Here is a 14,689-nt window from a genome sequence, read left to right on the forward strand (position 1 = left end):
TTTCCATGAAGTACCTAGAGTAGTCAAATTCATAGAAGCAGAAACTAGAATGGTGGTTGCCAGGGGTTGGGGTGGGGGGAGGAAGTAAGGCTGAATGATTGTTTAATGGCTATAGAGTTTCAGTTTTTCAAGATGCAAAAAGCTCTAGGGATGATGGTGGTGATAGTTGCACAACAATGTAAATGTATTTAATACCAGGGAATTGTTCACTTAAAAACAGTTAAGATGGTAAACTGTTTGTAATATACATGTTACCACAATTAAAAATAAAATTTAAAAAATTTGAATTTGAATGTACCCAGACATGGATTACACCTTCCGATTCCCAAAAAACTCAATACATTCTGCAGTCAGTTTCACCATTTTACCTTGAAAATCAGTTTCATGTTGACCTCACATGCATTCAAATTTGTGAGCCTTAGCAAATATATTTAAACATTTTGACCCTCAGATTTTCTCGTAGGAATAATAATCCCCATCTACCTCACATAATTGATGGAGGGGTAGATGGGCTCTGTGCAGAAGCATTTAGAAACTGAAACAGTCACTGTGATGTGCTAGGTTCACCCCTGGGGAATAGCAGATCAACGCGTGTTTCAGCAGGTGGGTTAGTAACATAGCTTAATGCCTGAGATGGGGAAAAGGTGATGGAACCAGGGTAGGAGAATCAAAATGAAACGACCCCATGGGTTCGTTTTATTCTCTTAAAATATTATCAGTTATCCTAGGGTTGGGGAAGGTGGAAGCATAATAAGTAACTTAGAGACACGTCACACCTGATGCAAACACTAGATTCTCTGACATCATTTTTTTCCTAAAAGTGGTTTAACAGTATCTTTTCCTCGTAGTGAGATTTGCCACCTCAATTCAATAATACAATTTAACAAACATCAATTCAGCAACAATGAAGGGGAAAACTGGGAGGCACACATTTCAAGTAGACATAGTTCTTGCCATCAGGAGCTCGCCCATAGCCCTGAGCACTCAGGATTATTTCTTCAGGTGTTTAACCTGCTTAGTAGTTTCTACCATAGCAGGTACCATTTTCAACCCCTCACCTGTTTTGCATATGAGTTTCTTAAATAGGAGCTGGTTTTCCTAAAGGTCCTTCATTCTCCCTCGCTCCCTCCCTCTCTCTCTCCCTCACTCTGTCCCTCCATCCCTCTGTCCCTCCATTCCTTTCTTCCTTCCTTTCTACCTTCCATCCAAACTCAGTGAGCATCTGCTATGAGCCAAATGCCATAGAGATGTAGAGGGTATCGTGGCTAATAAGACAAAGTCCTTGACCTCATACCACTAACATTCTGGTCAAGAAAGTTTCCTTCCTGGCCAAAACTCCATGTGCCTTAACTACAGTACTCTGAAAAAGGTCATCTGTCTTTGAATAACATCCTTGAAGAAGCTATATTACATAAATCTATCAACACACTGGGGCATTGCTTGAATCTGACCTATGAAACAAGTAACAAAAATATTTGACTTTATAAATAATACCTCACGTATATTTATAGTGTGCCTTCCCCATGCACAGCGCCAAGCATCTCAAGATTTATGAGATAGAGGAGAAAATCATCCTCACATAATAGATATGAAAACGTTTTTTTTTTTTTTTTTAAATCAAGTGACAGATCTCTGTAGGCTTGTCAACTTGAGGACACTTGTCAAGCAGTATCCCACAGGAGTCATCTTACTTAATTTTTTGTCAACAACTTGGTTAAGTGGATTTAATAAATGATTCAAAATATGTCTGAGTGGCTGGAGCTAGAAGCAAAAATGGCTTTTAAGACAACCTTGACAGCTTTTTCCTGCTGACAACACAGGAACAAGGATGATGAACATTCCCAAAGCAATAGGTCCCTCCACACAAGGGAAGCGGATTGTGCGAAGGTTTAAACACGTTGAGCCCAGCGGCTGTCTAAGATGTCGCTATTCATTCAAAGATGCTTGAATTTTGAACTCAGAGGGGAAAGCAGAAAAAAGCCTGGGAGATGAAGCCTTGCCTGCACTTTGTAACTTTGGTTTTACGATGAAACAATTAAAATATGGAAGTTGAAATGACCCTAACCCCCACCCCCCACCCCATGGGAGTCTCAGTTGTCGATTTACAACCTCCCAGCTCAAAATCCACCCCTCACGGCCCTGCTTGTGATGCTGGAGTTGGATCCTCTGGACATTTCCCCTCTGCCAGGTGGCACAGTGTGGACCTTTGTCATGACAGCACTGCAGGAACACTGCGGGAGGAGGGGCCTTGTCTTCCTGGTTCTGGTGCTTTTTCCTCTCTTCTTGTTCCTGCAGCACATAGGACATCCCGTGGCACTCGCCTCAGTGAATTCAGTGGTATCCTTCCAGGTGGTTACCAGGAAGTTCTCCAGAGCCCCAGCCAGCTTCCTGGAAAGTACAACACCCGATGACTTGGCCGGTGCCCCAGCCGGACCCCAGAGGGTGGTTCATGGCTAGTTTTATCAGCACCTTACGGAACTTCTCTGCTAGCTAGTGGGCTATAGCCATGCCCTCTTCAGTAGAGCCTGAGTCTCAGTGTGCAAGAGAGAAGGCCCTCTTCCAAATTTGTTCCTTCCTTGAGTGGTCTGCTTCAGTCCTAGGTTGTAGTTACTATTCCTATAATCTTGGGAGTTTCTTAACCCATTATGTTAACTAATCCTCTGTTACTGTTAATAATTCTTTATATTAAACTTTCCTTGTTCGTTACTGTATGACTTCTGTTTCTTGACTAAGGACCTTGATTAATCCACTGATATCCAACAGAAATGTGTGTTTATGTTCACCAAAAGTTATGTACAAGAAATTTCATAGTTGCACTCTTCATAATGCCCAAAATGTCCGTCACCGGGAGAAGAGATATATTGTGGTACATTCATACAAGGGAATGTTATCCAGCAATGAGAATAAATGAACTACAAGTACATGCAACAACACATATAAACTGACAAACATATTGTTGAGTGAAAGAAGCAGAAACAAAATATTCTGTATGATTCCATTTATGTCAAGTCTAAAACCAGGCAAAACTAATCTCTGTTGCTAGAAAGTAAAAAACGGGGTTATTCCTGGAGGGGATTAGTGATTTGAAGGGGGCACAGGGATCTTTTGGGGTGCTGGTAATGTTCTGTTTCCTGGCCAGAGTATTGGTTCTATATCATTGTTTATGCAAATTATTGAGCAGTATATTTTTGATGTGTACATTTTAGAAATGAGTCAAGCTGAAAAATATTATATATTTATTGAATTTATGAGGTGTGAATTATTTGACTCAAATAATGAACTCAAGCTCACTCATTCATTCATTCAACAAAAAGCATATGTACATATTATATACCAGTCACTGTATATAATGCTAAGGATCTAGAGATGAATTAGTTATTCTTGGTTTCTGTTCACAAAGGGGCATGGTCTAAAGGGGGAGACCAACACGAACATGTATAACTACAATACAACATGATTCATGGACTGGTTTAGGTATAGATGGGGTGCTAGAGATATAGAGGAGGGAACTGTGAATGGTGCTTTGAAAAACTACACACAGAAAGGTGATGTCTGAGCAGGGACCTTCCCTCTGTACAGTGTAAAAGTATCTACTCACTCCTGTGTCCCCCATTGCCATAAAAGGATGAGTAGGAGATGGCCAAAAAGAAAAGGGTTTTCCGAGCAAGCAGAACAGCATGTGCACAGAGGCGAATTTTTAAAGTCACTATAAACTCAGAGAACAGAGCATTTAATGTGGCAGGAGTCCAGGTAAGAATGGCAGGAGAGGAAATTACAAACGTAAACTGAGGCTTGATGGTGACATGTTTGTATGCCTTCTACAGAGTGTGAATTTCACACAAGGAGCCAAGAAACATTGTATAGCTAGTCTTCAAAGATGCCCCTTCCCCCCCCCCCCGCACAGATGATGCCTTTGTTAGTCCCCTCCCACAATGAATCTGGGTTGGCCAATGGAACCAATAGAATTTGGTGCAAGTGACACTGTGTGTCAGTGTCACACACTGAGGCCACTACAGCTTTTGACTTGATCTCTTGGAATGCTTGTTCTAGGGGGAGCTAGTCATCTTGTAAGAAGTCTGGCTAACCTGAGTCCACAATATTGTGAGGAAACACAGCCTAAGAGAGGCCATGAGGAGAGAGCCATTCATCAGCCCAGTCACGCCTTCGGAAGGCTCCAGCCTTAGCTGGCATCTGACCACAACAGCATCCGAAACTCCAACGGAGAACGGACTAGGTGTATGTCGAACATTGTCAACATACAGAACTGTGTGAGAGAGAGAAAATCTTTTTGTTCTATACTACATTTTGAATCACCACATTTTGGGGTGGTTTGTTACACAGTACTAGTAATTGGAACAGACATCTTGGAATAGCAGTGTGACGTAAAGAGTTTGAGTTTGTTTTTGGAAACAGTGTGGCGACAGCATGGAGGATGGGTTGAAGAGGGAAGAGGCTGAAGGCACCAAGATATGTTAGGAGGATAAGTAGACATCGATGTAAACTGAAAGGAGAGATTGGAATCTAGAGATACTTGTGAGGCAGAATTGACAGAATGTAGAGGTAAAATAAATGTGTGATGGGAAGGCAAGGAAGACTGTGAATATCTTTTAGGTTTTTGCCCAAAGAGAACAGATGGTGGATAATGTCCTTAGTAGAAATAAGGGCCCTATTTGGGAGGGTAGATAATGAACTGTGTATATGCTGTTGTTGAGGGGTTTACAAGGATTTATTGGTGAAAATGTCAAATAAGCAGTTGGAAACTTCGATTTAAGGCACACAGGAGATTGGGGCTGTACATACACATAAGATCTCAGTTACATATGGTGATGGTTGAAGTTATGGAGATGAGATCACCAATAGAAAGTGTTCAGGGAAACAAGAGGAGGGACAAATGATGGAGCTCTGTTAGGAGAACTCAGTGGGCAGAGGAGGAAAAGCCCAAAAAGAAAACTGAAAAAGATAAGTCAGAGAAGTAGAAGGAGAAACAGGACGCTCGTGTCTTATGAGCCGAGGGACAGGAGAATGTCAAGAGGATTGAGCTTTCATTGTCAAAAGCCGTGGCAAGATCAAGTAAGGTGAGCCTGTGCTATTTGGTTTGGACAATTAAGAGGTCATTAGGGCTCTAAATGAGACTACTTTCAATAACCTGTCTTTGATGAGAGTAAAAAGCAGAGACCGTGAATATAGATTACTCTTTAAAGATATTCAGTGTTAAAGTGAAGAAGAAGAACAAGTTTGTTTGTTTGAGCCTGACTGTAGGCTACAGGGAAAGAGGAGCCTGGGTGGCTGGTTGGCTGGCCCAGAGTCCCTGAGCCAGTGAGACGGGTGGGACGGAAAGGTCTCCAGAGTCAGCTGGTTTATAGGCATGTGCTCTTCAAAGTTTGGTTGACAGATCTGTAGCATCACCGACACCTGGTAACTTGTTGGAAGTGCAGAACCTCAGGCCCCACAGCAGGTCTAGTGAATCAGAACCCGCATTTTAACAAGATGCCCAGGTGATCATCGCTTTTAATCCTCACAACAGCCAGGTAAGATGGGCATTACTGTTCCCATCTTTACCTATGATGAGAAAGCAGTTGCCTGAGATAGCCGAGCTGATTAGTGTCTAAGCCAAGATTCAATCCCAGAACTTCCCGAGTCCGATGTTCTTTTCAAAAGGTAGAGAAGGAAGTTCAGAGAATTTCTACTTTCTCCCAATTCAGGAGAATTTTCAGATACTAGAATACTTCCAACGACCAAGCAATCACAGGTGTGTAGCTCTAGTGCCGTCAGCTGTGAGTTTACCGTGAAAGTGCTGGACGAATCCCTTTCACAGCCCTTGGCGGCCTCTTAAGAAACAACGTTAACAGCGTTGGAACTTCACTTCCCAGCAAGCCCCGCGGCTTGCTACCGCGTGAGGCATGACGGGCACCTCGCCTCTCTCTCCTCTCCGGTGGAGCTGCCGGGCAGAGGCGAGTTAGGACGCAGCCGGTCGTACGGGCGCGCAGCATTCTGGGAAGTGTAGTCTGGCCCGGACTCGGACACCCCCTTCGGATGAATGGGGCCCCGCTGACAGCTAACTACAGCTCCTCGCCGGCAGCGTTGGTGGCGGCTGCTGGGAAAAGGGAGACCGCGACGGCCCCGGGAGAGCAGCACTGCGGGACGGTGGTGATGTTCAGTGCCGCGGCGAGGCGGCAGCCGGGTTTCCTGGGGTAGCAGTCTAGGCGGGCGCTTCCTCTGCGCGCTTGCTCCCCTTACCCTGCCCCGGCCATGCGCCCGGCCTTCGCGGTGGGCCTGGTTTTCGCAGGCTGCTGCAGTAACGTGATCTTCCTAGAGCTCCTGGCCCGGTAAGTGACCCCCGCCGGTCGCACTAAAGAAGCCGGAGGAGGGGCGCCCCCACGCGCCGTCCCCCCCGAGCCGGGCGGGGCCCGGGGTGGGACCGCCTGCGCCCAGTGTCTGCCCTGGGCTGCTTGGGACGCCGCTGAGTCGGCTGCTCCGTCATCCTGCGCACCTTCCGCTCTCCCGCCCAATAGTTTCTTAGCATCCCTCGAGGGGAACACTGGGGGTGTTTGCTGTCGTCACCCCCTTTTCACACTCTGGGGGATTGAAGCCTGGAGAGTTTTTTTCCCCAAGGTCGGCAGGGAGCTCGTGGCAGAACCCAAGGTTCCTCTAGCTCTTTTCTCGATCCTGCTAATGCCATATATATAACGTGAGCAAAGCTTGGACTTAAAAAGCAGTCTGATTTGGTACACGCTGCAAAGAAAGTTTCAGTTGTTTTAAAGTGGCCTGCAAAGAAGTTCTTTTATTGGCCTTAGAGATGGTTATGAGTACTTTGCCCAACATGCCTCTCGCGGATGTAGTAGAACGAATTCTTATGCAGAAGGTTGGCCCAATTGACCGGGGATAGCCTTTCCAGCATTAAGATATTAAATCAGGAAGCTTGCATTTTGAGGTGTAACTTTATAAATCAAGAATGGTTATGACACTTTCCCAAAGGGACACCAGGGTAGTTTTATTGAGGTGGCATGCAAATAATGTTGAGTAATAATGTGCAAAGTTCATTGAGTAGAAGCTGTTAGAGAAAAGGCAACAGGTGGACTCTAAAAGCTCAGGACTGAAAATCTCAGGAGTTCCCGTCTTTGGCTCTGTCATCCCCTGGCTGTGTGACGTTTTCAAGTTATTTAGCCTCTCTGGGCTTCCTTTTTCCACCTATAAAATAATATTTATGGTGCTGTTTAGCACCATGTTTTTAAATCTGCACATTATCTCCATTGACCATCAGAACAAGATAGGTCAAGAATTATATTCTCTGTTTTACTGAAAGTGAAACATGTCCCAGGAAGTTAGGTTGTCTCTTACTACTTGTAAGTGGCAGAACCAGAAGTGGAATCCAGGAATCTAAACTCCTAGCCCAATACCCTTTTCAACTTTCCTGTTATTTTTGAGCTTGAGCAGCCCTTAGGCTTTGGTGACCCATTTCCTCCTGTGGTGCCTGCTAGAAATGTATTTTATTTTCATGATAACATTGATTAAGTCATTCTGAAGCAACCAGTTTGCTTAAGGTAAACTCTGTGGGATTAATTTTTGCGATTGAAATTTTAATGTGCAAAAAGTGTTGATTAAAATCTTTCATTTGTCATTCTCTGGAGTAGGCGGTGAGGGATGTGAAAATGAAAAAAAAATGTATCCAGCTGTCAGCTGGTACACTTCAAAGGAAGGTCACTTTGGAAATTGGTTTAAAAATATAAAAATGTGATAAAATCAGGCCAGCCATGGAAATGAAGGTCAGAGAATAATAGTGTAATGTTTGTGTTGAATATGCCATTGAATTAAACCTTGCCAAAGGCTGTATGACATCAGAATATGTTATGTTAGTAACTGAGGGCCTTTTTTAATTTATTTTTTAACCAGTTGTGAGCCCTTAGCTAAATTACGTGGTCTCCCTGAGTCTGTTCTCTCAGCTGTGAAAGGGCGGTGATGGCTCTGCCAGCCTCACAGGGTTTTGAAGGATTAAATGAGATGCCGGTGCAAAGCCTGAAGCTCGCAATAGGTTCCCCTTCTAACAACTTTTGTTTCAATATACATATACCCTGTTTTATGAGCTGTTCCTGAAAAGTTGTGGGTAAATCTAACTTTACAGGATGTTTTTCTGCATTATTGGATCTTCTGTTTAGAATACTTTGAATAATTTGTTAAACCCCAAAAAACCATCATTCCTTATCTTTCTTGTACATCTGAATGTTTGCATACAGCAATGGGTTTTCATAATGTGGTAAAGGGTACATTTGTTAGTTTAATGAGTGGTACCCCAAACTGAATAGCAGCTTTGTGCTGATTTGCTTGGGCAACTCCAACTTACCATATTTCAGATCAAGAAAATAAGAGCTGGTTGGACCAGATGGTCTTTTAAGGTTCTTTGTAGATTTGGCCTTCTCATAATTTGTGACTTTATCTTGGGACATCACAGTGAAACGCTAATAAATTTTTATAGAGCAGGAACTGTGCTTCTTATATAGCTTCCTTGGGACACTAAGTATGAATTGAAATGCTAAACTGACTTGTAGGGAGAAGTGAGCATTTTTAACCATTTTCCCCCAAGTTGGAGAACAAATTTAGGTTTTTCTTTCTTATTTCATACTTATAATTGGGACTTATAATAAAATATAAAGCACCAATGCAGTGTACAGGGCAGATGTGAAGTAATGAATGAGTGCCTTGATCTCCCTTCTGAGAGAGTTTACATTGTACCTTGGAAACAAGATACACCATCAGCTCACTAACTAGGTGAGGTGTATTATGTCAGGAAAACAATCTGAAACATTTTCTTTTTCGCATTTTATTTTTTCATCAAGTGCCTAATGTTGAATCAAATAAAGAAGTTTTCTAAATCTAGAATAAGAAATACAGAAGCCATAAACTATCTGCCTAATTCTTTCTCTTCAGAGTTCTTTTTTAAAAAAGTAAAAAATTTGGATTCTTGCCAAAGAGAATTCACAGAGAAACTGTTTGCATTTAGTGATTATAATACCTGAGGAATAAAGTTGAAGATAACAAACAATTCAGGGGAAAAGGATCCAGGTTTGTACTCTGAAGTTTTAAAGTGAATTATTCAAATTAAAATAAATAGTTCCATTGGTAGCTATACAGCATTGTGTTCTTAAAAAGCTCTGTAGGTTGATTTTTTTAAAAATTGAATTATGTGAGTACATTAGGGAGATATAAAAGTCCCATGGAAATAGAGACAAAGTAGATTAGAATTGCCAAGGGGAGGGGGAAATGGAGAGTGATTCCTAATGGGTATTGGATTTCTTTTGGAAGTGTCCTAAAATTAAATGATGGTAATGGCTGCACAACTCTAAATATAATACTAAAAACCACTGAATTGTAAAAAAAATAAATAATAACAATGATAATAATAAGGAGGTCTGCAAACACCATTTATTTGCCAGGTGGCTCTGGGAGACTTACCTAATTCTGTGCCATTTGGCGCTCAGTGTCTTAGCAATGAAATGGGCATAATAATAGCTACCTTCATAAATAAAGATAAAATTAAAAATTATTATGATGCCTTTTATTTTTTATTTTAATTTTTTAAATGTTTTCAATAGCTTTAACTTTTTTATATGTTTGTTGAAGTATATTCATAAACAAAGATTGGACACATTTAATGTATACAAATTGATGAGTATGCATACACCTATGAAACCATCATCATAATCGAGGTAATAAACATATCCATCACCTCCAAAATTTCCTTGTGCTCCCTTTTTTTTATGATAAGAACACTGAGCGTGAAATGTACCCTCTTAACAAATTCTTAAGTGTGCACTACTGAATTGTTAACCATATGCACTACGATGTACAGAGATCTTTTGAACTCATTCACCTTGTATAACTGAAAACTTATACCCATTGAACAAGTCCCCATTTTCCCTTCCCCCCTGACCCTGGCAATCCCCATTCTATTGTCTGCTTCTGTAAGTTTGACTATTTTAGATGCTTCATGTAAGAGGAATCATGCAGTCCTTTTGTCCTTTTGTGACTGACCAACTTCATTTAGCATGCCTTCCATGTTGTTGCAAATGGTGTCATTTCCCTCTTTTTTAAGGCTGAATAATATTTACTGTATGTTTATACCGCATTTTCTGTATCCATTCATCTGTCCATGGACATTTCAGTTGTTTCTGTATCTTCACTAGGTATTGCAAATAGTGCTGCAGTGAATATGGGGACATAGCTATCACTTTAAGATCCTGATTTCAATTATTTATTTTTAACATTTTGTAACAAATTGAAGTATAGTTGATTTACAATGCTGTGCCAATCTCTGCTGTACAGCAAAGTGACTCAGTTGTATACATATAGACATTCTTTTTCATATTCTTTACCATTATGGTTTATCCCAAGAGATTGAATATAGTTCCCTGTGCTGTACAGTAGGACCTTGTTGTTTGTCCATCCTAAATGTAATGGTTTGCATCTACCAACCCCAAACTCCCGGTCCATCCTTATCCCTCCCTACCCCCCTTGGCAACCACAAGTCTGATCTCTATGTCTGTGAGTCTGTTTCTGTTTCATAGATAGGTTCATTTATGCCATATTTTAGATTCCATATGTAGGTGATATCATATGGCATTTGTCTTTCTCTTTCTGACTTATTTCACTTAGTATGATAATCTCTAGTTGCATCCATGTTGCTGCAAATGGCATTATTTCATTCTTTGTTATGGCTGAGTAGTATTCCATTGTATATATCACATCTTCTTTATCCATTCATCCATTGATGGACACTTAGGTTATTTCCATGTCTTGGCTGTTGTGAATAGTGCTGCTATGAACATAGGGGTGCACGTATCTTTTTTTTTTTTTCACACACACACACACACACACTGTATTTTATTTTTACAAGAGATAAATAAACTGACACCAAGCATTGTAAATGGATGACCACAACAAAAGCAACAATGATTGCAATTACCAAACTTGAAACACACTCATACTATGTCATAATACTGACATTCAGTCCAGTAATCCTCCACTGTAACAGCTCCTTTACTTTACAGTGAAAATTGATTTGTATATTTTTTGCCTCTGAGTCCTTGTGGGATTTTTTTTTTTATTCAAACAGAAAGACACAAAAATTATAATCATCCTCATCAGTTCACTCAGTCCCATGTAATTAATTTTTTTTTTCATCTTGATCTTTTGTTAGCAATTTTATGAGTTCATCAGTTTTCCATTAGAGTTCTGAAAATGCTTATTCATTCAGTTCAGCAGTATAGTCAGTTACCAGAAACCTGTACTTGTCAGAGTCTTTTCCATGAATTCCTTGAAGATGAAACCCATTTATAGTAACATATTTGCAAAAGCATCAGAGTACACCCAGAACTGTCTGTAAATGACAAAAGACTTAAAAATGACCACGGTTAAAGATTTGATGAAAGTTCATAATAATGCAGTTGACAAGAAAATTAGTTATTTCTGAGATAAACATTTTAAAGTAATAACTAGGATTATGACTTATAACATTATACCAGAACATATAAGATTTTTAGAAATTTCATGTAATGTCTGAAACATTTATATTAACATAATTCCATACAAATAACCCAATGAAAGTTTAGTATTACTTGTTTGTTTGTTTGTTTGTTTATACCATAGGTTCTAATTAGTCATCCATTTTATATACAACAGTGTATACATGTCAGTCCCAATCGCCCAATTCAGCACACCACCTTCCCCACCGCCCTGCTGCTTTTCCCCCTTGGTGTCCATACGTTTGCTCTCTACATCTGTGTCTCAACTTCTGCCCTGCAAACCGGCTCATCTGTACGATTTTTCTAGGTTCCACATACATGCGTTAATATACGATATTTGTTTTTCTCTTTCTGACTTACTTCACTCTGTATGACAGTCTCTAGATCCATCCACGTCTCAACAAATGACCCAATTTCGTTCCTTTTTATGGCTGAGTAATATTCCATTGTATATATGTACCACAACTTCTTTATCAATTCGTCTGTTGATGGGCATTTAGGTTGCTTCCATGACCTGGCAATTGTAAATAGTGCTGCAATGAACATTGGGGTGCATGTGTCTTTTTGAATTATGGTTTTCTCTGGGTATATGCCCAGTAGTGGGATTGCTGGATCATATGGTAATTCTATTTTTAGTTTTTTAAAGAACCTCCATACTGTTCTCCATAGTGGCTGTATCAATTTACATTCCCACCAACAGTGCAAGAGGGTTCCCTTTTCTCCACACCCTCTCCAGAATTTGTTGTTTGTAGATTTTCCGATGATGCCCATTCTAACTGGTGTGAGGTGATACCTCATTGTAGTTTTGATTTGCATTTCTCTAATAATTAGTGATGTTGAGCAGCTTTTCATGTGCTTCTTGGCTATCTGTATGTCTTCTTTGGAGAAATGTCTATTTAGGTCTTCTGCCCATTTTTGGATTGGGTTGTTTGTTTCTTTAATATTGAGCTGCATGAGCTGTTTATATATTTTGGAGATTAATCCTTTGTCCGTTGATTCATTTGCAAATATCTTCTCCCATTCTGAGGGTTGTGTTTTCGTCTTGTTTATGGTTTCCTTTGCTGTGCAAAAGCTTTGAAGTTTCATTAGGTCCCATTTGTTTATTTTTGTTTTTATTTCCATTACTCTAGGAGGTGGATCAAAAAAGATCTTGCTGTGATTTATGTCAAAGAGTGTTCTTCCTATGTTTTCCTCTAAGAGTTTTATAGTGTCCAGTCTTATATTTAGGTCTCTAATCCATTTTGAGTTTATTTTTGTGTATGGTGTTAGGGAGTGTTCTAATTTCATTCTTTTACATGTAGCTGTCCAGTTTTCCCAGCACCACTTATTGAAGAGACTGTCTTTTCTCCATTGTATATCTTTGCCTCCTTTGTCATAGATTCGTTGACCATAGGTGCGTGGGTTTATCTCTGGGCTTTCTATGCTGTTCCATTGATCTATGTTTCTGTTTTCGTGCCAGCACCATATTGTCTTGATTACTGTAGCTTTGTAGTATAGTCTGAAGTCAGGGAGTCTGATTCCTCCAGCTCCATTTTTTTGCCTCAAGACTGCTTTGGCTATTCGGGGTCTTTTGTGTCTCCATACAAATTTTAAGATGATTTGTTCTAGCTCCGTAAAAAATGCCATTGGTAATTTGATAGGGATTGCATTGAATCTGTAGATTGCTTTGGGTAGTATACTCATTTTCACAATGTTGATTCTTCCAATCCAAGAACATGGTATATCTCTCCATCTGTTGGTATCATCTTTAATTTCTTTCATCAGTGTCTTATAGTTTTCTTCATATAGGTCTTTTGTCTCCCTAGGTAGGTTTATTCCTAGGTATTTTATTCTTTTTGTTGCAGTGGTAAATGAGAGTGTTTCCTTAATTTCTTTTTCAGATTTTTCATCATTAGGGTATAGGAATGCAAGAGATTTCTGTGCATTAATTTTGTATCCTGCAACAGTACTAAATTCATTGATTAGCTCTAGTAGTTTTCTGGTGACATCTTTAGGATTCTCTATGTATAGTATCATGTCATCTGCAAAGAGTGACAGTTTTACTTCTTCTTTTCCAATTTGTATTCCTTTTATTTCTTTTTCTTCTCTGATTGCCGTGGCTGGGACTTCCAAAACTATGTTGAATTATAGTGGTGAGAGTGGACATCCTTGTCTCCTTCCTGATCTTAGAGGAAATGCTTTCTGTTTTTCACCATTGAGAATGATGTTTGCTGTGGGTTTGTCATATATGGCCTTTATTATGTTGAGGTAGGTTCCCTCTATGCCCACTTTCTGGAGAGTTTTTATCATAAGTGGGTGTTGAATTTTGTCAACAGATGCTTTTTCTACATCTATTGTGATGATCATATGGTTTTTATTCTTCAATTTTTTTTTCAATTTGTTAATATGGTGTATCACATTGATTGATTTGCGTATATTGAAGAATCCTTGCATCCCTGGGATAAATCCCACTTGATCGTGGTGTATGATCCTTTTAATGTGTTGTTGGATTCTGTTTGCTAATATTTTGTTGAGGATTTTTGAATCTATATTCATCAGTGATATTGGTCTGTAATTTTCTTTCTTTGTAGTATCTTTGTCTGGTTTTGGTATCAGGGTGGTGATGGCCTCATAGAATGAGTTTGGGAGTGTTCCGTCCTCTGGAATTTTTTGGAAGAGTTTGAGAAGGATGGGTGTTAGCTCTTCTCTAAATGTTTGATAGAATTCACCTGTGAAGCCATCTGATCCTGGGCTTTTGTTTGTTGGAAGATTTTTAATCACAGTTTCAAATTCATTACTTGTGATTGGTCTGTTCATATTTTCTGTTTCTTCCTGGTTCAGTCTTGGAAGGTTCTACCTTTCTAAGAATTTGTCCATTTCTTCCAGGTTTCCATTTTATTGGCATAGAGTTGCTTGTAGTAGTCTCTTAGGATGCTTTGTATTTTTGCAGTGTCTGTTGTAACTTCTCCTTTTTCATTTCTAATTTTATTGATTTGAGTCCTCTCCCTCTTTTTCTTGATGAGTCTGGCTAATGGTTTATCGATTTTGTTTATCTTCTCAAAGAACCAGCTTTTAGTTTTATTGATCTTTGCTATTGTTTTCTTTGTTTCTATTTCATTTATTTCTGCTCTGATCTTTATGATTTCTTTCCTTCTGCTAACTTTGGGTTTTGTTTGTTCTTCTTTCTCTAGTTC

General features: G+C 39.9%; 1 protein-coding gene across 1 annotated transcript in view; it reads left to right on the plus strand.

Moving 5' to 3' along the window:
* Positions 1-5,942: 5,942 nt before the first annotated feature.
* SLC35B4 (solute carrier family 35 member B4) overlaps positions 5,943-14,689 on the plus strand; it is a 35,343-nt gene continuing 26,596 nt past the window's right edge. Inside the window, exon 1 of the mRNA XM_007177139.2 lies at positions 5,943-6,326. Within this exon, the coding sequence (XP_007177201.1) occupies positions 6,250-6,326 (77 nt within the window). The 5' untranslated portion in view covers positions 5,943-6,249. The remainder of the gene's footprint in view (positions 6,327-14,689) is intronic.

Source organism: Balaenoptera acutorostrata, chromosome 7 (assembly GCF_949987535.1).
Source record: "Balaenoptera acutorostrata chromosome 7, mBalAcu1.1, whole genome shotgun sequence".
In the NCBI taxonomy this organism is placed as follows: Eukaryota; Metazoa; Chordata; class Mammalia; order Artiodactyla; family Balaenopteridae; genus Balaenoptera; species Balaenoptera acutorostrata.